We start from the raw sequence: 26,936 nt of genomic DNA on the forward strand, positions 1-26,936 counted from the left end.
ATGGGGTCGCACAGAGTCGGACACGACTGAAGCGACTTAGCAGCAGCAGTAAGCCCAATAATCTGCTCACCAGAGCCCTTCATCTATTTCCATCCTTGTTAAAATTCTTGTTCTTGAATACTCACTTTTTTTCTATTCCATTTATAACAAACATATTGTAAAGATTAGACTGCTTTAATGAGTCATAGAGTGATTTATAAGTGGTGTAAAAATGAACAGCTCTGTAGCCAGGGAACGAAGGCAGAATATAAAAGGTTTCAAGTGATGTTCTGAGGTGTGGCAACAAGAGTGACCTACCTGCAGAACAAGGCAGGGCAGGTCTAAGACTCACTGAAGATTGATCCTGGCTGGAGGCGTGACACTCCACCCTGAATGGCTTTCCCTCAAGTGACTGTGGGTTTGAGTCTCTTTAAAGAAAAGATGAGAAGGTCTCCAGTTTATTCCTATCTTAACAGAACATTTTACAAGGTCCTTCTCTTCAGAGAATGCTGTATGGCCAGTCCACAGGATTGGTTTGAATGTTCTGACTCTAAGCTAGTCTTCTTGCAGGGAGTGGTGGTGCTTAGGAAGTGAGAAGGGAGAAGGTTCCTGGAATTCATATAAATCTCACTTTAAGCAAATTATGCACAATGAATTTGGTCTTACAAGATAATTTATTAATAAGTGATTTGATTTATAAGGAAATTTTTCAGCTCAATTCCTTTTGACTGTAAGAATCTTCATCAAATTTAGAATATGCTTACATATTACATATCCTTTACATTTGTTTAACATTTAGACTTAATGTTATATAATTACATAACATTAACATAAGCCTTAATGTAACATAAGGCTTATACAATATTATTTTATATCCAAATTGTAAAGAGTCTCCATATGAAATGAAATATGCTGGAACACACACTGTGTGTCTTTATATAGGTATACAAATGTATACATTTTCAAGTTAGCTAGTATTTTAGCAAATTCTGGTTGTACCACTCTTAGTGGAATAAAATTAAGTCTTTATTTTTTGGATTATTTCTTTTTAGCGGGTCAGTATTTCTTCAGATAGTATCTTTCATCAAAACCCTATAAAGTTCTGGTTGGTTAGGTGATAAGTGATTAAAACAGGAAATAGGTGAAACTGGTTTTGTGTGTGTGTGTGTGTTACTAACAAAAAAAGAGAGAAATTGGGCATTATCCATAAAATTGTTATGTGCAACTGTTACCTATTTTCTTCATGTTACTGTTTATGTGAAAAATCACTGGATCTAGAATGATAAGCAATGCTGTATTTTTTTCACCTCTCATCCAATGCAGGTTCCTAAGAGACATATGAAAGACACAGTCCTCAGGCGAAGCAAGAGGCGATGGGCGCCTATTCCGTGTTCATTGATGGAGAACTCACTAGGTCCATTTCCACAGCATGTGCAGCAGGTACATGTCAACTTATTTGATGTTATATGTTAGCTTTATTTCTTTGTTTTTAGAACTTTCCATTTGAGTTGAATAAGGGTTTTAACCTGTTGGTACTAATAAGGACCACCTATTTACGAGAACTAGGGTCCTATAGAAGACAGTTTGAATTTTATCACTTCCCTCCAAAAGTCACATTTTAGCATTAGAAACAAGTTGTATATTTTGAGTTTCTGATTCTTTTAGGTCTGCATCCAGATTCTCTCAAATATCTTGCCAGAATTTAGCATTCACATACAGAGGACATGCCTACAGGTTTTGCATAATTCAATTCTCCCTTTCATTAGCACTTACCCTCACAAAAAAAGGCCAATATATCTGTTTTCCAAAAAGTAGTATTACTACCACTTAACTTAGGCCAATTTTCAGTTCAGTTCAGTTCAGTTCAGTTGCTCAGTTTTGTCCAACTCTTTGTGACCCCATGGACTGCAGCACGCTGGGTTTCCCTATCCATCACCAACTCCCGGAGCTTGCTCAAACTCATGTCCATCGAGTCGGTGATGACATCCAACCATTTCATCCTCTGTCGTCCCCTTCTCCTCCTGCCTTTAATCTTTCCTGGCATCAGGGTCTTTTCCAATGAGTCAGTTCTTTGCATCCAGGTGGTCAAAGTATTGGAGCTTCAGCTTCAGCATCAGTCCTTCCAATGAAGATTCAGGACTGATTTCCTTTAGAATTGACTGGTTTGATCTCCTTGCATTCCAAGGAGTTCTCAAGAGTCTTATCCAACATCACAGTTCAAAGGCAACAATTCTTCAGCACTCAGTTTTCTTTATAGTCCAATTCCCACATCTGTACATGACTACTGGAAAAACCGTAGCTTTGACTAGATGGCAAAGTAGTGTCTCTGCTTTTTAATATGCTGTCTAGGTTGGTCATAGCTTTTCTTCCAAGGAGCAAGTGTCTTTTAATTTCATGGCTGTAGTCACCATCTGCAGTGATTTGGAGCCCAAGAAAATCAAGTCTGTCACTAATTCCATTGTCTCCCCATCTATTTGCCATGAAGTGATGGGACCGGATGCCATGATCTTCAGTTGAAATTGTACAATTCATGATGCATTAACTATGGGAGGAAAGTTGTGTTATTTCCAGTTTTTTAGTCACAAAAATTTCCCTTCCAAATAATTCAAAACCACTGAAATCATGGCTGTATACAGGAATAAGAATAAGTGAATAAAGAATAGAAAAATAATAATCAATGCCATGATTTTTCCATACTTATGCAGATAACTTCAAAGAATTTAGTATTCAATAATAAATGACAGAGTTTGTGGCTTCGCACAATGCAGGATATAACTGAGAATTTTAAAATATGGGAGACACTGGGAAAGAAAGAATAGATATGTGGGAAAGAGAGCAAGAAATAAAAAATAAGGGCTTCCCTGGTGGCTCAGTGGTAAAGAATCTGCCTGCCAGTGCAGGCACCTGGGTTTAATCCCTGGGTTGGGAAGATCCCCTGGAGAAGGAAAAGACAACCCACTCCAGTATTCTTGCCTGAGAAATTCCATGGACAGGGAAGCCTGTCTGGCTACAGTGTATGGGGTCACAAAAGAGTCGGACACGACTTAGTGACTAAACAACAATACTAAATAAACTATCACAAGAGATTAGGTTGAAAGTATTTATCATGATATATTTGCTCTTTTCCTAAACTGTCAATTATTGTTACAGGTTCAGTCTGATGCTGCACAAAACTACACCATCTTTTACTCCATAAGTGGACCAGGGGTAGACAAAGAGCCCTTCAATCTGTTCTTCATAGAAAAAGATACAGGGGATATATTTTGTACAAGAAGCATAGACCGTGAGCAATATCAAGAGTTTCCGGTAAGATGATTGCATCATTAATTCAGATTTATGTTTTTTTATTACTGGTTTAGTATTTTCATGGGGCTTCCCTGGTGGCTCAGAGGTTAAAGTGTCTGTCTGCAGTGTGGGAGACCTGGTTCAATCCCTGGGTTGGGAAGATCCCCTGGAGAAGGCAATGGCAACCCACTCCAGTATTCTTGCCTGGAGAATCCCATGGATGGAGGAGCCTGGTAGTCTGCGTCCATGGGGTCACAAAGAGTCGGACACGACTGAGCGAATTCACTTTCTTTAGTATTTTGAAGCTATTTATACATATCAGAAGAATCAATGATTTGTCTTAATATTTTAAATATTGTCCATGTGTCCTATAGACTTTAAATTTCTATTGGTACAAGAGATGAAAAAGGATGATTATTACAAGGGAATAAAAGGGAGGGGGAAGGGAAAATATAAATTTTAAAGGACAGGTTTTGATGTGTATAATCCTGGGACAAGAGCGGTGAATTTTAATGAATTTAAAGTTCTCTATAATAACTTAGCTCTGATCACATGATAATTTTTAAAAAATACTGGTGTTTGGGCCAGTTCCCAGAAATTCCAATTTAATTGTTTCAGGATGAAAGTGAAAGTGTTAGCTGCTCAGTCTTGTCCGACTCTTTACAACACCATGGACTGTAGCCCACCAGGCTCCTCTGTCTGTGGGATTTTTCAGGCAAGAATACTGGAGTGGATTGCCATTCCCTCCCCCAGGGGACCTTCCCAACCCAGGGATAGAACTGAGTCTCCTGCAATGTAGGTTGATACTTTACCGTCTGAGTCACCAGTTGGAAATTTGTAGTCGATGGTATAAAATTTAAATAATAGTCTTCTAACTCAGCTAAAAATATGACTAGTTATAAAATACAATATTCTATTTATACTTAATATAGCAATATTTAAATATATTATTATTGCTTTCAATATAGAATTATGGGAACTAGCCTACAAAGTCAGTAGTTTCATTGAGCTTTTTGAAACTGTTGCTGTAATAACTAATTATGAAAATATTTATAGTTTCTTTATTATCTGAGCATACGTGAATTATCCTAGGGATCCAGGCTGTAGTTTAAAGTTAGCTGAATCTCCAGTTTAAATCATCTTTTTTGAGATGCTCAGCACATGAATAGTGAAAAATAAATCTAGAAATCACTACATCTGAAAAGTCAGTGGAATGTCAAATAATGATATTTATTTTAAACATTGGGACGTATCATTTTAAACGTAAGAAGTAGATGATCATTTTAAACATAAGAAGTAGATGATCATTTCCATTGAGGAGAAAAACTATCAAAAACTAATGTAAATTACAGCAGGATGGACTTAGGTTAGATGGGGAGATGTTTTACTGCCAATGTGATGAGGTAAAGAAATTCATCATAAGTGGTCCTGTAAGGCAGTTTTTACAGAGGGCAAACGCTTGGGGGTAGTTTGTTCTCCTAAAAAAGAAAGATGGATGGAATTATATGAAAAAAGCTGTTTATTGAAGAATTATTCAACGTAAGGCACTGTGTTAGGTGGTTTAGTCACACAAATATTCTTACTCTCAGGCTTCAACTCTGAAAAAAATTGGAAACCAATAGGGACATAAAACAATTATAGAGCTTCCTCTAGCCAAGAGTCTCAAAATGACAGCAGTCGAAAGAGAGAAAAATTACATCAAATATGAAGGGAGAGGGAGAGTTTGATAGGAAGCCTGAAAGTGTGGTGGTGGAGGTGATGATGGTTATGGTGAAGTGGTGATAATACACTGCTTTATCCCTTAGTGTGGAATTTATTAAGATACAGGGATCAGCCTGATGGAAACCAAAGTATAAGTCTTATTACTGAAAAAGCCCAGCTGGAGGTTATTTGGGGAAAAGTGAAAAAGGGAACAGAGGGAACATGGACGGTTATTTCAAAAACTTATCTTCTAGAGATTAGAAGTGGAAATGTCTTCCCCGTCAGGTTAGCATGCGAAGATGAAATATGGCTTTTCAACATAGCAATGAGGATTTTCTGTTACTTTGGTAGATAATGGTGAGATCACAAAAGAGTTTTATTCAGGAATATCATGATTAAAATTGTGCTTTATGGAAATGCGTCTGACTCCTGAGAGCTACATAGTTTGGAGAAGGTCAGTTAGGAAAATTATAGGAAAGTTTGTTGGACATTGGTTGGAATGTTGGTCGGCCAATACTTTGGCCACCTGATACAAAGAACTGACTCTTTGGAAAAGACCCTGGTGCTGGGAAAGATTGAAGGCAGAAGAAGAAGGGGACGACAGAGGATGAGATGATTGGATGGCATCACCAACTCAATGGACATGAGTTTGAGAAAGCTCCGGCAGTTGGTGATGGACAGGGAAGCCTGGCATACTGCAGTCCATGGGGTTGCAAAGAGTCGGCCATGACTGAGCCACTGAACTGAACTGGTTGGACATGTGTATAGTATAACAGGAATGTTGATAGGATGCATTTGGGGTCAAATGAGGATGGTGGCTTTGGAAATAGAAAAGAGGAGATGAATAATAAAGAGACACAGAAATGCTGTAATCTCAAGAACCTAGTGCACAGAAATGCTTCAGTCTCTAGAGTCTGGCAATTGACTAACATAAGGCTAAAGAGGGAGGGGTTAGATACCTGGGGTTTTAATCTTGGTTCATTGTAGAAAATGGTTACAGTAGGGGAATCAAGAAAGTTAGCTATGGTGAAGAACTGAATTCACACAGAGTTCACTCTGGGCAGCTTTAGTTGTTTCTGTCAGTGGAGAAAATCTGTTTAACTCAACAACCATTTACCAAAGACTGACTATGCATGTACTACATAAGAAGAGTTCAAAAATAATCTGATGGTATTTAAAGAGAAAGGGCATTAAATTATTGCACTTGGGGTCAAGATATATCCTTTTGAGATAGAGTTTGGAATGCATATATGATTTTGCTAACACTTTTACTACACAAGAAATACATCTTAAGGATAGAAAAATGAGAAAATACAGGTAAAGAGAGAAAAGAGCATAATTGAATCACCCAGAAATCATTGATACATATTGTTTATTTCTTAAGTCATTAAATCATGTCCAACTCTTTGCAACCCTATGGACTTAGCCCACCAGGCTCCTCTGTCTATGTGATTTCCCAGGCAAGAATCCTGGCATGGATTGCTATTTTCTTCTCCATATATGTGTATCAGTTCAGTTCAGTTGCTCAGTCGTGTCTGACTCTTTGCGACCCCATGGACTGCAGTATGCCAGGCTTCCCTGTCCATCACCACCTCCTGGAGCTTGCTCAGACTCACATCCATCGAGTTGGTGATACTGTCCAACCATCTCATCCTCTGTTGCCCATATATAAGTCTACAAATAACTAGAATCATATTTTGTACAAACTTTAGGGAAAAAGAAAAAAACAACTTGTCATTAGCATGACCTGAGGAAGTCTACATGCATTCTAACAAGGAGAACAGTGCACAGTTAATTCGGGGACCAGAGAAGCCTCATTGAGCCGGAGTGTGTGGTCCTTGATGGGAAAACAATGAGAAAGGATTGAAGCTGGAGGGCAGGCATAGAATGTGCAGCTGTGTTGTTTCTCTGTTGCATACATTCTTAGACCTTTGGCAATGATTTTTTTTTAAGTATTATGACTTTCCCCAACTGCTAAGTTCAATTTTGTGCCTAATTTGTTTTTAAGAATCAACTGATGGTGTTCATCTACCTTTCAGATCTATGCCTATGCGACCACTGCAGATGGTTATGCACCTGAGTATCCACTTCCCCTAGTATTCAAAGTTGAAGATGACAATGATAATGCCCCATATTTTGAAAACAAACTGACCGTCTTTACTGTGCCTGAGAATTGCCGAACTGGTAAGTTCATGTTTTAGGAAAATACGAGATATTTTGCTTCAGTTGAATTCTTTATTACTGTTTTAAGCAGGGTTAGGCAAAATATTTTTAAATGTTTGACTTTCAAGGTATTTTACATACGGACTTCCCTGGCAGTCCAGTGGCTAAAACTACATGCTCCCATTGCAGGAAGTCCAGGTTCCATCCCTGGTCAGGGAACTAGATCCCACATGCCACAACTAAAACCCAGTGCGGCTAAATGAATAAATATTTTAAAAAATTATCTACATAAAACTTTGTAGTCTTATAAGATCATAGGCTCTTCAAAGTCAAAGTCTTTGTACTAATTTTCTAGGCACATGTAGAAGGCTGCTAACTGATCCACAAAGTTTCTAACTTTGTTAGATTAATCCACAACGGCAGATAAATGCTTTTTATATTTTCTATTTTGATCGTGTGCATAGGTGTCCATGATGTATTTATAAAGCAATAGATCTTTTGAATATTTACAAAGTCACAATACCTTTTCAAGGACTCAAAAATAGATTATGGTATGGAAATGCTGATCAGGCTTATAACATATGTATTCGTTTACTATGCTTATTTTCCAAACAAAATGAAAAAAAAAATTTTAAACTAGTCTGATGCTCTTAGCAGCCAAGATTGTGACCTCATCAAACCAAAGGGTGTAACAAGTCTAATTTATTCTTAAAAATCACAAGATATGTTCTTAGTGTCTAAGCCTTCTCCATTCTGTTGTCACTTTGCATACTTAATGTTACTCTCCACAAGAAATGGTTTGCTAAGGTAGCATTACTAATACTCTGATTTCTGAGCCATAAAGCTTGTCCAGATGACACTCAGACTGTTGTATAATGTTTGTCTTGTATGTATTAGCAATTCAGCACATTTGTTAAAATATAAAAGCATGAAACCTTTGTTATCATATGCAAAGCTAGTCTTTTCCTTTAACATTATCAAGTTGAATATAAAAGAAACAAGATATATAGAGAAGGTCTCATCCAGAAATGGTCATGGACTAGATTAGGAGGAAGAATTTGAGCACCCTTGTTCCCAAGGGTGGGGCGGATATTCTTACCTATGTAGAATACAAATCATATTATCAGTGGTAGCCACCTAATTGAAGTTTCCAGGTAAGGGGAGCTTAAAGCTGTGGGAGAGCATTTAGTCACTTCCCTGTTGGCTCAGTGATAAAAAAGATTTGCCTATCTGTGTAAGAGTTACAGGAGATGTGGATTCAATTCCTGGGTTAGGAAGATCCCCTGGAGGAAAAAATGGCAACCCATTCCAGTACTCTTGCCTGAGAAATGGACAGAGGAGCCTGGAGGGCTACAGCCCATGGGGTCACAGAGTCGGACATGACTGAGCATGCATGCATGCTTCATTCAGTCACTCAGTTATGTCCAACTCTTTGTGACCCAAGGACTGCAGCACACCAGGCCTCCCTGTCCATCACCAACTCACTGAGCTTACTCAAACTCATGTCCATCAAGTCAGTGATGCCATCCAACCATCTCATCCTCTGTCGTTCCCTTCTCCTCCCGCCTTTAATCTTTCCCAGCATCAGGGTCTTTTCTAATGAGTCAGTTCTTCTCATCAGGTGGCAGGCTTATTTATTGATAAATTAATCAACCTGGGGGTTTTAGGGGAGAATATGCCACAGCAATGCGTTGATTTTATTTTTGTTTGTAATTCAATTAGATCACTATTTTAAGTTGTTGACAACATTGGATTTCTCTAAACAGGAACGTCAGTGGGAAAAGTGACTGCAATAGACCTCGATGAGCCTGACACTCTACATACTCGTCTGAAATACAAAATCTTGCAGCAAATTCCAAACAATCCAAGACATTTCACTGTACATCCAGACACAGGTGTCATCACCACAACTACACCTTTACTGGATAGAGAAGTAAGGAATTGCTTAATTTCTCAATCACTAAACTATATTTAAACTGATCATGAATTCCCAGAGAAGTTACAATAAGGTTCTTGGTGGCCACCTCTCCAAGACTGTTTCCATATAGACTGTGTGTAAGTCTTCTCAGGTCTATTCCTTTGTCCCTACAGAGATCGTGGGAAGATACAAGGTCTCAGAGATCATTGACCTGGTTTGATGTGTGGATATTAAAATAGCTTTACTTTTAAAAGTATTATATCAGAAACACCAGCTTTTCATTGTACTGACTGAAATATCTTTTCTTTATTTGCATTTATGGTGGCTTCTTTTTTTTTTTAATCAAAAAAGAATGTTTGTGAAAGAATCAAGGCCTGAGAAATGGCTATTAGATTACAAGTTATGGGAAATATGTGTTCATCAGTGTATCTTTTTCCTTTCTTCCAGAAATGTGATACGTACAAGTTAATAATGGAAGTTCGAGACATGGGGGGCCAACCTTTTGGCTTATTTAATACAGGAACAATTACTATTTCTCTAGAGGATGAAAATGATAATGCACCATATTTTACAGAAACTTCTGTGAGTATATATGTCTATTCATTTATCTAGGTTCATTTACATCTTCAAAAAACAAATCTAGAGTCTGGTAGCTCCATGAGATTATACATTTTGGTTTTAATAGCTACCACTTACAAATAACATCCACAGAAAAATATGATTTCTGTAAAAATAGTCAGTGCTAGGATGCAAGGAAAATCACGATGCAAGGAAAATAAGCACTCTCTTAGTCATCTACAAGTCTTTCAATTCAGTTTAGTTGCTCAGTTGTGTCTGACTCTTTGCAACCCCATGGACTGCAGCACACCAGGCTTCCCTGACCATCACCAACTCCTGGAGCTTGCTCAAACTCATGTCCATCAATTTGGTGATGCCATCCAACCATCTCATCCTCTGTCTTCCCTTTCTTCTCCTGTCTTCAATTTTTTCCAGCATCGGGGTTTTTTTCTAATGAGTCAGTTCTTTGCATCAGGTTCTTAGCCCTGAATTCATTCATATAGTTAGTGTTTCTTGGATACCAAGCTTTGGAATCAAATTCTTTGGATTTAAATTCCTTTTATAGGGTGAAGGAAAAGAGGGCATTTGTCTGTGTTCTTTACACCTCATCTTCATAAGAGAGCAAAGGGACTATCTTGTATCTTCTGCTCTGCTGCGAGCTCAATAGTATAGGTTGCCCACTGCCATCTGTACACAGGCTGTTTATATATGGCTTATATATGAGGACACTTTCACTTAGGAAGTACACAATACAGGAAATATACATTGGATGATACTTCTAGAAAATGATTCTTCCTTGAACTTTTCATGAGTAATCTCCACATTTTCATTAACCTATACCAGAATACAAGTCAAAGAAGAGAAAACCTGTAGTGAGAAGCACGTTCATGTAATTTTTTACATTAATCCTTGTAATTTATAAGGATATGTTTAATCTCATATTTCATAGGAGAAAATGAAAGTTCCGTTAGGTAACTTGCCCATGCTCTCATACCAAGAGACCATATAAGAGAAAAATGTGGGATTAGAATCTATATCTATTATTAAAAAAAAAAAGAATCTAGAGCTGTTGTATTCCAAAGGCTATTAGGCTATCATCTTTCTATGAATTTATTTTACATCTCTAGAATGTTCTGATTTACTGCTTTTTAAAAATCCTTTTCTATAACCATATTTCTTGAGGGGGTTAGGGGAGAGAAATTATGATTTCATTTCCCAAAAAAGGCAAATTTTTTTCCTTAAAGTGTTTGCCTGTGAATTAAAAGTTTAAAAAATACAATTTATAATTGTATAACTGAAGTTTTAATATCTTAATAGAAAGCATTTATGTATTTTAAAAAGAGGAGTAATAGACTGTAAATATTGTAAAGGTTCAGACTAAAGCTAGATCTGCAGGCTTGAATTAGAAAAATCACCTCAGTAAGTCAATTCAGTTGCTCAGTTTTGTCCAACTCTCTGTGACCCCATGGCCTGCAGCACGCCAGGCTTCCCTGTCCATCACCAGCTCCCGGAGCTTGCTCAAACTCATGTCCGTTGAGTTGGTGGTGACATCCAACCATGTCATCCTCTGTTGTCCTCTTCTCCTCCTGCCTTCAATATTTCCCAGAATCAGGGTCTTTTCAAATGAGTCAGTTCTTCGCATCAGGTGGCCAAAGTATTGGAGCTTCAGCTTCAGCATCAGTCCTCCCAGTGAATATTCAGGACTGATTTCCTTTAGGATGGACTGGTTTGATCTCCTTGAAGTCCAAGGGACCCTCAAGAGTCTTCTCCAATACCACAGTTCAAAAGCATCAATTCTTTGGTGCTCTGTTTCTTTATAGTCCAACTCTTACATCCATACATGACCACTGGAAAACCATAGCTTTGACTAGACAGGCCTTCGTTGGTCAGGAAGTTGAAAAGGTAAGGCATGAAGAATGGACAAGATTTGAAACAGCATTATGCATTAAATGTGTACATCCTTCCCACTGCGTGTTTGCACATTTCCATATCACTTTGCTTTCTTTTTCTTTAAATGTAACTTTGAGTAGAAAATTACATCATTAAAACTATGAATTTATAATAACAATGGGGAATTGTTTCAGTATACTGTAGAAGTAGAAGAAAACAGAATTGATGTTGAAATTTTACGAATGGCGGTGCATGACCATGATTTGCCAAACACGCCGCACTCGAGGGCTGTGTACCAGATCCTACAGGGAAATGAAAATGGAACCTTCAAAATTAGTACAGACCCAAATACAAATGAAGCGGTCTTGTGTGTTGTCAAGGTAAAAAATATTTATATAAATATATATGTATGTATATAGTAATTCCTGTATGTATATAGTAATTCCTATATGTATATAACTAGAGTTGTTGCAATGCAATGCTGAAATGATTTATATTGTTTCATACATGAGCTTTATTATTATTTTACCCTTCTTTTCCCTTAGACGAAAGAGGTGGTTGGTACAAAACTGATTGTTCTATATATGAGGAAAACCAAGGCAGAGAAATATTAAACTATTTTATTAGTTTATTTATTTAACAATATTTAACAATATTTATTATATATATATATTATATATAACAATTTAATATTTAACAATATTAAAGAGATATTAGCCTTAGAAGGGGTCTTAGACACCCACTTATCTAATTCCTTATGAAGTATAAGACAGAGAGAAATGGAAAAATCAATATTTGAAATTAACCTCTTGACTTTTCGATTCTCTTCACACTCACATTATAGTTTTACCACTCTACAATATATTTTATAAGACAGACTATTTACTAAACATTTAGTATCTATTCCCATTAATTCTCCTATATTTGAGGTAACTAGCGTGTTGGGATTTTTAAAATTTAATTGCATTTGCTGGCTCAGAGAATGTTCACTTTAACTGAACTTGGTTTCTTTCTGAGACCTTCTACCTGCAATGTTCACTAACTTCTTACAACTTTCCATATTAATTTCTTAGAAAATTTCTTATTTTCCTAGAAGGGATATGCACAAATTTTGCCTTCCCCATGAAATTTTAAGAAAATGTCCTTTAATTATAATATTACCTATTCTATCTTTTTTCTCTATTGCTTTCTTTTTAAAATTTTTGGACTTTTTTTCTAGGTTTGGTTCTCTCTTCTTTTTTGTTATTTTGGTAGATTTAGTCTCTAATTGTTAATTGTTTGGAGATTCTTTCTAGTTATTCACTTCAGGAACAAACAAACCCAAATATAATGTACTTTGAAAAGGTGCTGCTAGATAATGCAATTATGTCTTTTGATTTAGACGCTCACAGTAACTGCTCCATTATAGCCAAGTCTCATGTCCTAGTGGTCTTATTACGGAGCCCAACTTGGGTCCCCTCACTCCTGCATGGTAAAGACAATCTACTGATGCTCAGTTGTGGTGAAGTGCAGCTTTCTTGTGAAGGTTCCAGTACAAGGAGAGTGGCTGACTTGTGCTTGAAAACCCCAGACTCCCCTATTGTGTGTGTGTGTTAGTTCCTCAGTCGTGTCCGACTCTTTGTGACCCCATGGACTGTAGCCCACCATGCACCTCTGTTCATGGATTTCTCCAGGCACGAATACTGGAGTAGGTTGCCATCCCCTTCTCCAGGGCATCTTCCCGACCCAGGAATCAAACCCAGGTCTGCATTGCGGGCCGATTTTTTTACTGTCTGAGGCACCAGGGAAGCCCCTAAGGGTTTCAACAAGCCATTTACAAAGGCAAGGTGAGGAAGGGACATTCTAGGTATGTAGTCAGCTTGTGCACAGTGCTCTGATTGGCTGATGGTGAGGTAACAGGAGTTAACAGTATCAGTCTTTAGGTCGGGGGGCTATGTGCTCATGGTCATCAAGGAGTTAACATCTTCCATTTGGTGGGTTGGGGGCGGGGTTTCACATCTTTAAAAGAACTCAGCAAGTGTGCACCACGTGTCATTATCTAGCTACTTCAGAAAGGAGCTAAAGCAGAGGATATGGGGGACAAGGCTGCCCTAGGAAGGCCCCATAGGGTCCTGCTTGGTTACAGTCTATCTAATTATTTTATATACTTAGCTTGGAGGGACTTTTGCTGATTTAGTTATCACTGTTACCCCATCTGATAAATAATAAAATAATGAGAAATTGCCCATTGAAATTCATTCAAATATTCTGTATTTTTATTCCTATTCAAACTTGTAAAAAAAAAAAAAAAATAATGGAGGCAGGAACTTCCCAAAGGAAAGCAAGAAGAAAAATTGGTTGAATCTTAAAAATAAACAATTTTGCCCTTGGTAGTGTTTGTTGCTTATAGGAAGCTGATTATTCATTGTTAATACATGAGCTGCAACTTCCGGTAACATTTGATACATAACGATTCTCCCTCTGGTGCTAAAACTTAGAATCATACTTTTGTCTTCTGTATATAGTGTTAAATATTGACTCATTCAAGTGTGTTTATTGAACAGCCACTGAACTATGAAGTCAATCGCCAAGTTGTTTTGCAAATTGGCGTACTTAACGAAGCGCAGTTCGCTAAAGCAGTAAGCTCAAAAACTACTACGACTATGTGTACTACTGCTGTCACTGTTAAAGTTAAAGACCATGATGAGGGCCCTGAATGCCAACCACCAGTAAAAGTCATTCAGAGTGAAGACTGCCTCCCCGCAGGCACAGAACTCCTTGGATACAAAGCAGTGGACCCGGAAAGGGGCACTGGCGAGGGCTTAAGGTAAGATATTTTCAAAATTTTCTTCTTTTCAATTGTGATGTTCATCCTCACGTTGAGTCGCTCAGTAGTGTCCGACTCTCTGTGACCCCATGGACTGTGTAGACACTGACTCTTAGTGACCGCACGGACTGTAGCCCACTAGGCTCCTTTGTCCATGGAATTTTTCAGACAAGGATACTGGATAAGGGTGCCATTTCCTCCTCCAGGGGATCTTCCCACCCAGGGATGGAACTCACATCTCCTGCACTGGCAGGCAGATTCTTTACCACTGAGTCACCTGGGAAGCCCCAGTTGTGATTGATGATTGAGTTCCGATTTGGGAACATTCCATGTGTTTTTCAGAATGACAGATTTTGAGCTTATGTCCACTCTTTGGTTTGAACTTTTACATTTGATTTCTGAAAACTAGGTATAAGAAGATACAAGATGAAGATAACTGGTTTGAAGTTAATGAATACACTGGTGACTTGAAAACTGTAAAAGTGCTAGATAGAGAATCAACATTTGTAAAAAACAACCAATACAATGTTTCTGTGATTGCGTTCGATGCAGGTGAGTGCAAGTTTCTAGAAATAAAATATAAATATAGGACATATTTTTAAGGACATCTTGGAGTTAAATTTGTTTGTTTTCATATCAAAATTTAATACAAACAATAATTGTTTAATTGCAAACAATGGTTGCATCATGATTGCTTAATTTCTTGGCAACCACCCAGTTGAGGTCTCAGTGTATCACTAATTCAAAACTTGGAGGTTTCAGTTTCAAGTTTCATATTATTTGATGTCTGCCATGGACCTAGTGGCATCATCAAGGATATCTATTGTTTTCAGGATTTTTAGGTTTAGATTATTCTGATTTGAAATTGCTGGAGGGGTTCATCTCCCTAAAACAGATGGGTTCAGATAGGTTTGTTCTGAGTCTTTCTTACTGGGGAATAAAACATTTATCCTATTTCCTAAATAAATGTCCAAACAATGGTTTTTGGAGTCTTTTTTACTGAGATTAGCAATCATTCTCCAAGGTTAATTCTAGAACTTATCTTGTGAAGAAATGTCCTAAAATACTGATCTCAAAACCCTTTTGAACATACCCTCCAAGCAGTAAATCATTTTTTAATATGAACCTTTGCAGTGTAAGCTCTGTCAGTTGGTTTCTCTTTTTGCAATGCAAGTGCTTGACTTAAGCTTTGATTGCCATCTCAAATAAACACATTCTGAGCCACAGAGCTAGATCCAGAACCATGTCAACCCCCTATCCCATCTCCCCAGGCTCCTTTGTTTTGGAGATCTTGGTTGATTTCAATAACTCACTATTTGAGCTGCTTGTTTTTCTCTTCCTGTGCTTTAAATTCTTGCTCTTGTGTTTTAAATTCATCGATAAAGAATGAGCCTGTGAAACCCAAGGGCCCAGCCTCCACCTCAATACAAACAGAATCCCAGGTGTCACTCCCCTTGTCCCACACCGCCCCCCACAAATTTACTCTGGCTGTGTGATGAATGATTTCCAAGACTGGTAAATAATAAAACTTCCCCTGCCCCCAAAGCTTCCTGATGGTTTTTACTTAGGGCATCTTGCAATCATTATGATCACAAGAGTCAGTTCAGCTCCAACCTTGATTATTGATAGGCTGAGACCTGCTAAACAACTACCCCAGGATATTTATTGGTGTGTATTTATATATATATACTAATATGCTAACATCATAACATACTATGTATACATTATAAAAATAGACTTTAAGAGAAGATTATAAAAAAACATAAGTAAAAGTCACAATATGGCATTTCATCTCATCAATTATACACTCACTCATTTGGGATAAATTTCCATAAATGATAAAGATGAGTGAACTTGGGTTTTTATCATACAGCCTATGTTTTTGACTATCTGTTTAATCCAAGATGGTTGTCATGGTCTGTACCTGGGTTGGAAAAGAATTTCCAGACATGAGGTAGAATGAGAGATGAATAAAGTTTATTAGAGTTGGAGAGGCTGTTGGAACAGCAGGCCGGCTCAAGGGAGAACCAACCCTTTTCTTGGGCTAGTAGCTGATTTTTATGGCCTCAAGACAGAGGAAATTCCTACTGAAAATGGTGGCATTAGATGATTGGTTAGGATGCTATAGGGTGGGTATCTTAAACCTAATATGGGTCAAGGAACTGGCCAGTTTAGATCTAGAGGCTCATGGCAACAGTTGCTATGGGGTTTGGTCAGTTTCAGAGATTTTTGTCCTGTGAGGATGGTGCAGGGTTCCACACCTGTGATCTTGGTATAGAGCTCTACAATGGTATGGTTAGCATATTTTTATACACTGGATGTTCAAAACAAACAAGCTGGTACCGCAATGCTATGGTCTTTTTCTTTTTTTTTTGGTCTTTTTCTACAGAATCATTGAATTTCTTTAGCAGGAGTGGGCAAGTGAATAAACATGTCAAATCCCATGGAAAGAAACAAAAGCTGAAATGGTCCAAAGTCATGAAATGACTTATTCATTTTATGAAAAATTACTTGTTCATGCTTGTTCATTTTACCCTTTCATAGTTTGATAATAAGATAAAACAAATATTTTCTCACATATTATACTTCTACTTTTTTCTATAGCTTTACAATAAAAGCCACATCTCAATAGATTCTCTGTTGAGAGACAAAGGTTAAACTAATAAAGATGCTGCTGCTTATGATGTACATGGCAAGGGCAAGCCAGTCCATTCACATTTGTCCCATTTAGGTTTTTTCCTTACTTTCTCTCTCAGCCTTGGTGTATTCTTGTTGCCTGGGAATGGGGAGGGTCTGTCACATGTCATAATCAGTGAGAAAACCAAGCAGTCTGAAAAAAGTATGCCCACGAGTGGAAAATATTTCGCTTTCAAAGTCTGAAAGAAAACCAAAATTTGAATATTGTTGCCTAATAATGTGCATATGATTTTCCTTTAATCTTTTTTTTTTAATTATTCACTTATTATTTATTTTCAGCTGTGTTGGGTCTTCATTGCTACATGGGCTCTTTTCTAGTTGCAGTGAGTAGGGGCTACTCTCTAATGGCCACGTGAGGGCTTCTCATGGTGGGGCTTCTCTTGTTGCAGAGGATGGGCTTTAGAGTTTGCAGCCTTCAGTAGCTGTGGCTCTGGGGGCTCTAGAGCGCTGGTTCAATAGTTGTGGTGTGCAGGGTTAACTGCATGTGGAATATTCCCCAACCAGGGATCGAACCTGTGTCCCCTGCACTGACAGGCAGATTCTTAACCACTGGACCACTAGAGAAGTCCTTCCTCTCCTCTTGGCAGCTCTCACAGAATCTTTTATTATAAATCTTTCAGTATAAGTAGGAAAAAAAAAATACCCTACTAAACAGTGGGGGAAACATGAACTGAGAAATACAGTTAAAACTGCCACTACTTTATAATCATGGTGATTTGCTGGTTATAAAAAAGCAAAGGTGAAATCTGATTGGTTCAGGAACACAATTATGATGTGAAACAAGGATTTATATTTACTCACTTATTACACCAGTGTTGTCTTTTAAGTCCTAAGTTCTAAGCCATGAAAACTAGGATTCATAAGACAAAATCGAATTTTTCACATAATATCAATTGAAGGATGATTATAGTCTTATAAAAGAGTCTCTGGTATAAAAACTTTCCCCATCAAAGAATGTATGAATATCATAAGAAGTGGAAAGCAGTTAAAGTGTTACCAAGCTGAAAGGATAAAGGGAGGTGATTTCACAGAAATGCAAAAGCTTGTTGATAAAAAAGGAAATACTCTTTGGGGAGAAGGAAAATATGGAAAACAGAGAGATAAGAAGCTAATTTTGTCTTTGGGTGATAAAAGAATTTCTGTAAGCGTAGTGATCACAGTACAAAGAAATGAAATGTCATATCTATGTCTCAAGCTCATGGATAACCTGGCTGTGCTCAAGAAGGAAAGATAGGGTGTAAGAAATTTTAATGGAAGATTATATGGTGAAGGATTTTGTTTATTTAAACTTTAATCCATTTTAATATATGCTTCCAAGGGTCAAATATATAAGTAATTACTTGTATTTCTACATGAACATTTAGTTTTGATGCTCATATATAGTTCATGATGTGACCATCTAGGTATCCAATTAATTTCCTTGTATTTTTTGTGTCAGTTCTTTTTTGTCAACCAGGTTGCTTCCCTGCTTTCGCTGTAAAAGCACTGTTTTGTACCCTCTCCACCTACAATGAGGCTGCCCCTTCTGTTTGAAATTTAGGTCCCTCTGCTTCTTCAAATGGATGGCTGTGATGAGTGTTGTGATAAGTCTCACTAATCTCTGTTTAGTTCCTCTCTGAGGACCTTTTTAACCCTCCTTCCCTGGGAATAATACTGTAATTATCACAGCATAAGCATATATACTTATATATAATTAAGTATAAGACATATAGATGATGTGTCTTCTCTATAAAATGGAGCTCTCATTGTTTCTCACGTACAGTCTTTCCCTCTAGCTAGGCTGACTATGAACTCAGGTTCATATAAAGACCTTTATCTTTGCTAAATATCTTTTTACCAAGCATCTAGCAGAGATCCTGGCATGTTTGCTTCGTGTAGGTACTGGTATTTGCTATTCCTCTGCTGTTCTGTGAGTCTCCAGGTTCCAGGTTGTGAATTTTACTGCTTAGTCCTTTGCAAATTCAGGTGCATAACAGGCACTTGGAACTTAGTTTTAATGTAGAAACTTGAGTTCAAAAGTTTACACATGCTTTGATATACTTGAGTGTAAAAAGAATTTTCTTAAAATGAATATTTCAGGGTTGTCATGTGGAAGAGGTAAACTTTTTGCATGTATAGTCCAAAAAAAGAAAAAATGAGAAATGATTAGGAGATGTATTACAGCTTGGTAAGAAAGAATCTGAAAACTTTCCAATCGTTAATTAAAGAGTTCTGTATATGGAGTGGGGTGATTTATAACCCAGTGAACTTTCTGTTCCTGGAAACATTTAAATAACAATGGGGAACTCTTGCTTTTCAGAGTTCTTATTGTTGTAAATTTAGATTTTAGTTAACCTAAAATGTACTTTCTAGGAGATCATGACATTCCTTACTCACTGATTCTTGGCATTTGCTTACGTGTTTAACTTAAAATAAGGTTTGTTCTTATTTAGTTCCTTAGTTGTGTCTGACTCTTTTGTGACCTCACAGACTGTTGCCCGCCAGCCTCCTCTGTCCATGGGATTTCCCAAGAAAGAACTGAAATGGGTTGCCATTTCCTTCTCCAGGGGATCTTCCTGACCCAGGGATTGAACTAGTGTCTCCTGCACTGCAGGCAGAGTCTTTACCACTGAGCCACCTGGAAAGCCCAAAATAAGGTTTAGAAGCAGGCAAATATACATACTTAATTACCTTTTCATAGTCTTCAAATATTATCAAGAATTACTTTTTTCTTTTTTTGCTCTGTTTCCCAGAAGGAAAAAATTTGCAATCAGGCTTTCGTAGTTTTAGAAGACATCTAGGACTTAGTTTCGGAGAAGTCGATGGCACCCCACTCCATTACTCTTGCCTGGAAAATCCCATGGGTGAAGAAGCCTGGTGGGCTGCAGTCCATGGGGTCGCGAAGAGTCAGACACGACTGAGCGACTTCCCTTTCACTTTTCACTTTCATGCATTGGAGAAGGAAATGGCAACCCACTCCAGTGTTCTTGCCTGGAGAATCCCAGGGACGGGGGAGCCTAGTGGGCTGCTGTCTATGGGATCGCACAGAGTCGGACACGACTGAAGTGATTTAGCAGCAGCAGCAGCAGGACTTAGTTTTCAGCTGTGGCTTTGCCTACTATCCGTTTTAACAGTTTCGAGTTTTCCTTTTTTAACAACATGCTTAAAACAGAGACTGTGATGGAAAATAATCCTTTATGTGATAAATGTTGGTTGAACATGGAATTAAATGAGTCTTTATTTGCTTCTGGATGGCTGCCCTATTTCTTTATTTCACTTTTTAAAGTGTGATTTCTATTGTATCTTAAAGAGAAATAGCTTTCTTCTTATATTTTAATAGTTAAAATCCTAACACCCATGTTGATTCACACTAGTACCTGTATTATATTTTACATTAAAAAAGCTTATTTTTCCCACTTCTCGCTTCTTTTTCAGGTGTTGAAGTTGTCATTTGTACTCAAATTTATTTACAAATTTATGGCAATCTCAAAATGTTTATATGCTATTGTAAAAGTGAAATCTTTCAGTCCTGTCCGACTTTTTGTGACCCCATGGACTGTGGCCTACCAGGCTCTTCTGTCCATGGGATTTTCCAGGCAGGGGTACTGGAGTGGTTGCCATTTCCTTCTCCAGGGGCTCTTCCCAATTCAGGGATCAAACCCGAGTCTCCCACACTGCAGGCAGACGCTTTACTGTCTGAATCACCAGGGAGATATCTATGCTATTGTAGATTTTTTTTTAAACAAAAAAGTTGTTATTTCTCTTTAATTTCTAGATGTTGTTAAATTTGTTTAGATTGAATAGTTTTTAAATAGGTATGTACTGCTGTTACCTTGTAAGTAACTAATTTAAAAGTCACTTTGAATAAATTCTTATTCAACAGAAAAAAATTCACTGAAATATGCTACTTGATATGGCTTAATTGTTATTTTAATCTAAAAAGAAAGAACATTAAATTTGCACATGATTTATGGTAGTCTGTATGATAAATTCAATGTTTATGCACCAAAATTTAGACCACCATTCAAAGCAATGAAAGTGAGAAATTTCATCAGTTATTTTTCTGTTTATTTCAATTTTGAAATCTTACTATTTAGAGTAGTTTGTAATTTTATCACAAGCTTTAAAATTTGAACATGTTCTCTAAACTTCATTATCTTTTAAACATGCATAATGGGCATTATGCTAATTTAAGATATTTATTTAGATTTATGTGTTGAAGCATTAGGCCATTAATAATGGAGTTCTGGAGGTAAGAGTTCTTATTCTCAAAAGAATATTAATTAGATTAGGGTGGGGAGTACAACGTTTTTACAGTTTGTTCAATTGATTTTTTTAAGTATAAAAATTAATGCTATGACAAACCCAGGCAGTAAAAAGCAGAGACATCACTTTGCCGACAAAGGTCCGAATATTCGAAGCTATGGTTTTTCCAGTAGTCATGTAAGGATGTGAGAGTTGAACCATAAAGAAGGCTAAGCACCAAAGAACTAATGCCTTCAAATTATGGACAGCAAGGAGATCAAACCAGTTAATTCTAAAGGAAATCAACCCCAAATATTCATTGGAAGGACTGATGCTGAAGCTGAGGTTCCCATAGTTTGGCCACCTGATGTGAAGAGCTGACTCATTGGAAAAGACCCTGATGCTGGGAAAGATCAAAGGCAAAACGAGAAGAAGGTGGCAGAGGATGAGATGGTTGAATGGCATTACCAATTCAATGGACATGAGTTTGAGCAAACTGGGAGACAGTGAAGGACAGAGAAGTCTGGGGCAGGGAAGTTCATGGGGTTGCAAAGAGTTTAAAACAATTTAGCAATTGAACTGCAAGTGTTCAGTGTGTTAATATTAAGTTAGCCAGGAAATACTGGGCAGACCACTGAACTGTCAAGATGAATACAAAGTAGCCCTTAGGATGAAAAGTTAAGTGCATGAGCTAAAGATGAATAAGGGTTTTGAGAAACTGAAGGAGAATGTGCAAACGTTGTCCATAGAAGTCATTGGCAAGTTTCATGCAGAGGTGACATTTGAACGGATTCTTAAAGGATAATAAGGTTTTATCAGGCAAAGGGGAGGAGAAAAGTATTCCCAGCAGTGGCAATAGCATGTGCCAAAGCTGCACACAGGATGGAGCACAGTTTCTGGGTTTGATGATCAGTTTTACAAAGTTTGGGTTTCCCTGGTGGCTCAGATGGTAAAGAATCTGCCTGCAATATGGGAGACCTGGGTTCGATCCCTGGGTTGGGTAGATCCCCTGGAGGAGGGCATGACAATCGACTCCAATATTTTTGCCTGGAGAATCCTCATGGAGAGAGGAGCATGGCAGGCTACAGTCCATGGGGTCGCAAAGAGTCGGACCTGACTGAGTGACTAAGCACACACATGACAAAGTTTGAACAATGAGTATATGAGGGAAAGGGTCAGGAGAGAAAGTCAGGAAGTGATTGTGACCTAATGTAAAGTGTTTATATTTTAAGCATGAATGCACTTTCAAAGAAGGATGAAAGAAATCAATTATCTTCTAAATCGGTCATTCTGTAGTGACATTACTCATAATCTCATAACTTTTAATTTTAAAAACCACTTCACGATGTCATCTGATACAGCTACCAATCTCCAGGGAAGAGTAATGTCACTATTTTGTACTGGTAGCAGAGGTATTTGTGGTTTGGAAAGTGTGTGAAATTCAAGTTCAGACAACTAGTAGAAAGCAGATGTCAACTGTACATCATAGAGATTTTTGAAAATAAGTGTTCAAGTGGAGAAAAATCCTATTTTTTATTTTTCTTAGATGGCAGATCTTGCACTGGAACGTTAGTAGTTCTTTTGGAAGATAAAAATGACCACCCACCGCAGATAAAAGAAGAAGAACTGACAATTTGCCGGCATGATAAGGATTATGTTGTCCTCGAACCTACAGATCAAGATGGACCTGACAATGGGCCACCTTTTCAATTCATTCTTGATAATTCTGCCAGCAAACTTTGGACAGTAGAGACAAGGGATGGTGTGTAATTATGCTAAACCTTCTAATCAATAGGACCTTAGAATGTTTGGTGGCCTAGACTTTTACCTTAGTTACTTATACTAAGTAAATCTTAATTTTAGTAAATTATTTTATTGATCCCAGATCAAGGATAATACCTTGTTTCTTAAGACAATGACTAATATGATTAGATTCTTATCCTGAATATCTTTAAGAAAACAGACAAATCCATTTAAATAAAATATTTGAATAACATAGTAAATATAGAATAGTAAATATCAATTACTTTTCCTGTCTTTTCAAGAAATCAAAATCTCTCTTTTTTTTTTTGCATAGGTAAAACTGCCATTCTTCGGGGGCGGCAAGATCTTGATTATGACTATTACACTGTTCCTATCCAAATAAAAGACAGACATGGCGCTTCTGCAACACACATGTTATCAGTGAGAGTATGTGATTGTACAATTCCATCCGAATGTCGAATGCCTGATAAACTTACGAGAGATGCGCCACTCGCAAATGTATTCCTTGGAAAATGGGCAATTCTTGCCATGGTGTTGGGTTCTGTATTGTTGTTATGTAAGTATAATTATATAGAATGTGTTATCTAATACTTTAATATTAGAAATGTTATCTAATATTTTTAAAAATATATGACAATTCTTTACATTAGTGACATTGATAGCCTTTGAGAAGTGTGTCCTTTTAAAAATCTTGTGCAAACTCAATGGCTTGGAGTTGTGAGTCACAGAAGAAAAGGAGTTTTCAGAACTATGGCCACAGTTCTTCCAGTAATTAGGTGTGAGACACTGGATAAATCATTTCCTCTTCTCTAAGCTCTTTTTTTTTAAATGGTTCAATGAAGAGGTTGGGTAAAATTAATGTTAAGATTCCCTCCCATGCAAAGTATGATTATCTTTCAACCAGCCACATTCATGGAGTGGATGCACAAAAAGAGTTAGTGAAAAGAGTAGTTTAAAAATTTACTTAGATGTTTGTGCTCAATGATATTAATGAATATTAATGACATCATTTAGCATACATCTTAATTAGACTACAAAGTGTGAGGGAAATGGCCATATGATGAGTCACTGAGGAAAAGCAGTGGAAGATTTTGCATTCTGCAAACTGGTTTTTGGAGAGGCAAAGGTGATGGAAATCTTTGCTCGGGCTTCTCCCCTCCCTTCCTTTCCCCTCCCTTCCTCTCCCCTTTTTCCCTCCTTTGCTTCTTTTCCCTTCCTTCCTTTCTTTTTAAAAAAATCTGTTTGACTACACGCAGTCTATTTGCATTTACGGACTTTTCCCATAGCCTTTGCTGTGTCTGTGTTCAGTGATTTGTGTTTCAGGTTAAACTGGATATTCCTCTTAGCACTTGATGGACGCTTTCAAAACCAAGCACTGGTTTTATGTAATGGCTTTTCCTGTTTGATTTATGTCTAATGTTCTTTGTTTTGTGATTCTAAGATCTTTGAGTTGTTCCATATGGACTTTAATGCGAATAATACTAGCTTAAAGTCCAATCAAATGAAGTTACTATTTCAGTGTGGAGAAAAGAAGGAAAATGTTGACTTCTGAACCTGGGAAGAGAGCTATTCACAAACTATGTTCACTTCCTCTTTCTTTCTATTGATTTGTTTCTTATTTAGCCTAATAACATAACCTCAGAGATAGTCTATATATATTTGTTAATAATCTCTTTTAAATTTTATGACCCAAAGAAATCTCAATTTATGGAACCAATTTTTTTAAAGTTCTGTGAAGAAACGTAAAACAATCTGATTCAAATGATTTACTATATAATTCAAATGATTATAATCATTTACTATAAATCACATGATCTACAGTACCAGCATGAAAAAATGTGATTTTACTTATATATTTTTTATTTTTTAGGTATTTTGTTCACATGTTTCTGTGTTACTGTTAAGAAAACAGTAAAGAAGTGTTTTCCAGAAGATGTAGCCCAGCAAAATTTAATTGTATCAAATACTGAAGGACCTGGAGAAGAAGTGATGGTAAATCAGATTTCACCTTTTTTGGTATGGTAGTTTAATGAGGCTGTGCTGTGCTTAGTCACTCAGTCAAGTCCAACTCTTTGCAACCCCATGGACTGTAGCCCCACAGGATCCTCTGTCCACAGGATTCTCCAGGCAAGAATACTGGAGTGGGTTGCTGTTGTCTTCTCCATCAAACCCAGGTCTCCTGCATTACAGGCAGATTCTTTACCATCTGAGCCATCAGGGAAGCCCAAGTTCAATGATAACAGTTGATTATTACATAAAATAGTAATAATGATAACCTGCGTGCAACCTAAGTCGCTTCACATATCCAACTTTGTGCGGCCCTATGGACTGCAGCCTGCCAGGCTCCTCTGTCCATGAGATTCTCTAGGCAAAATACTAAAGTGGGTTCCCTGTCCTCCTCCAGGGGATTTTCTTGATCCAGGGATCAAACCTGAGTCTCTTAAACCTGCCTGCCTTGGAAATGGGTCCTTTAGCACTAGTGCTACCTGGAAAGCCCAAATAATGATAACAGCTAATGCTCCTGAGAAATCTGTATGCAGGTCAAGAAGCAACAGCTAGAACCGGACATGGAATAACAGATTGGTTCCAAATTGGGAAAGGAGAACAAAAAGGCTGTATATTGCCATCCTGCTTATTTAACTTATATACAGAGTATATCATGAGAAACGCTGGGCTGGATGAAGCACAAGCTGAAATCAAGATTGCCAGGAAAAATATCAATAACCTCAGATACGCAGATGACATCACCCTTATGGCAGAAAGTGAAGAGGAACTAAAGAGTCTCTTGATAAAAATGAAAGAGGAGAGTGAAAAGCTGGCTTAAAACTCAACATTCAAAAAACTAAGATCATGGCATCTGGTCCCATCACTTCACGGCAAATAGATGGAGAAACAATGGAAACAGTGACAGACTTTATTTTCTTGGGCTCCAAAATCACTGCAGATGGTGACTGCAGCCATGAAATTAAAAGATGCTTGCTCCTTGGAAATAAAGCTATGACAAACCTAGACAGTATATTAAAAAGCAGAGACATTACTTTACTGACCAAGGTCTGTATAGTCAAAGCTGTGGTTTTTCTAGCCACGTATGGATGTAGTCATGGATGGATGTGAGAGTTGGACTATAAAGAAGACTGAGCGCTAAAGAATTGATGCCTTTGAACTGTGGTGTTGAAGAAGACTCTTGAGAGTCCCTTGGACTGAAAGGAGATCAAAGCAGTCAATCCTAAAGGAAATCAACCCCGAGTATTCATTGGAAGGACTGATGCTGAAGCTGAAGCTCCAATATTTTGGCCACCTGATGCGAAGAGCTGACTCATTGGAAAAGACCCTGATGCTGGGAAAGATGGAAGGCAGGAGGAGAAGGGGATGACAGAGTATAAGATGGTTGAATGGCATCACCAACTTGGTGGACATGAGTTTGAGCAAGCTCCAGGAGTTGGTGATGGACAGGAAAGCCTGGGGTGCTGCAGTCCATGTGGTAACAATAAGTCGGACACGACTGAGTGACTGAAATGAACTGAATATTTTTGAGCACTTACTATGCCAAGCAGGGGCTTCCCTGGTAGCTGTGCTGGTAAAGAATCCACCTGCAATGTGGGAGACCTGGGTTTGATCCCTGGGTTGGGAAGATCCCGTGGAGGAAGGCATGGCAACACAATAACAAAGCATGACAGACTGAATGTAACTGAACTGAAATTTATTGTCTTACAGTTCAGAAGGCTAGACATTAGAGATTAGTTGTTGACAGACTCCTACTCCCTCTGAAGGTGCTAGGATTCTATCACAATTCTCCCTCCCAGCTTTTGGTAATTCTTTGGCTTATGACATCACTGATTGAGTCTTCATATGGCTTTGTGTGTGTGTGTCTGTGCCCAACTTTCCCCTTTTGGATTAGAGACCCATCTTACTTGATTAGGACCTTGTCTTAATTTAGCTAATTGCATCTAA

The 26,936-nt window shown here is 37.7% G+C and overlaps 1 protein-coding gene across 1 annotated transcript in view; it reads left to right on the forward strand.

Moving 5' to 3' along the window:
* Positions 1-275: 275 nt before the first annotated feature.
* DSC1 (desmocollin 1) overlaps positions 276-26,936 on the forward strand; it is a 31,100-nt gene continuing 4,439 nt past the window's right edge. Inside the window, exons 1-12 of the mRNA XM_055558996.1 lie at positions 276-393; positions 1,303-1,419; positions 3,130-3,285; positions 7,005-7,149; positions 8,895-9,061; positions 9,494-9,628; positions 11,689-11,874; positions 14,038-14,300; positions 14,710-14,852; positions 22,768-22,983; positions 23,299-23,541; positions 24,856-24,977. Of these exons, the coding sequence (XP_055414971.1) occupies positions 373-393; positions 1,303-1,419; positions 3,130-3,285; positions 7,005-7,149; positions 8,895-9,061; positions 9,494-9,628; positions 11,689-11,874; positions 14,038-14,300; positions 14,710-14,852; positions 22,768-22,983; positions 23,299-23,541; positions 24,856-24,977 (1,914 nt within the window). The 5' untranslated portion in view covers positions 276-372. The remainder of the gene's footprint in view (positions 394-1,302; positions 1,420-3,129; positions 3,286-7,004; positions 7,150-8,894; positions 9,062-9,493; positions 9,629-11,688; positions 11,875-14,037; positions 14,301-14,709; positions 14,853-22,767; positions 22,984-23,298; positions 23,542-24,855; positions 24,978-26,936) is intronic.

Source organism: Bubalus kerabau, chromosome 21, assembly GCF_029407905.1.
Source record: "Bubalus kerabau isolate K-KA32 ecotype Philippines breed swamp buffalo chromosome 21, PCC_UOA_SB_1v2, whole genome shotgun sequence".
NCBI lineage: Eukaryota > Metazoa > Chordata > Mammalia > Artiodactyla > Bovidae > Bubalus > Bubalus kerabau.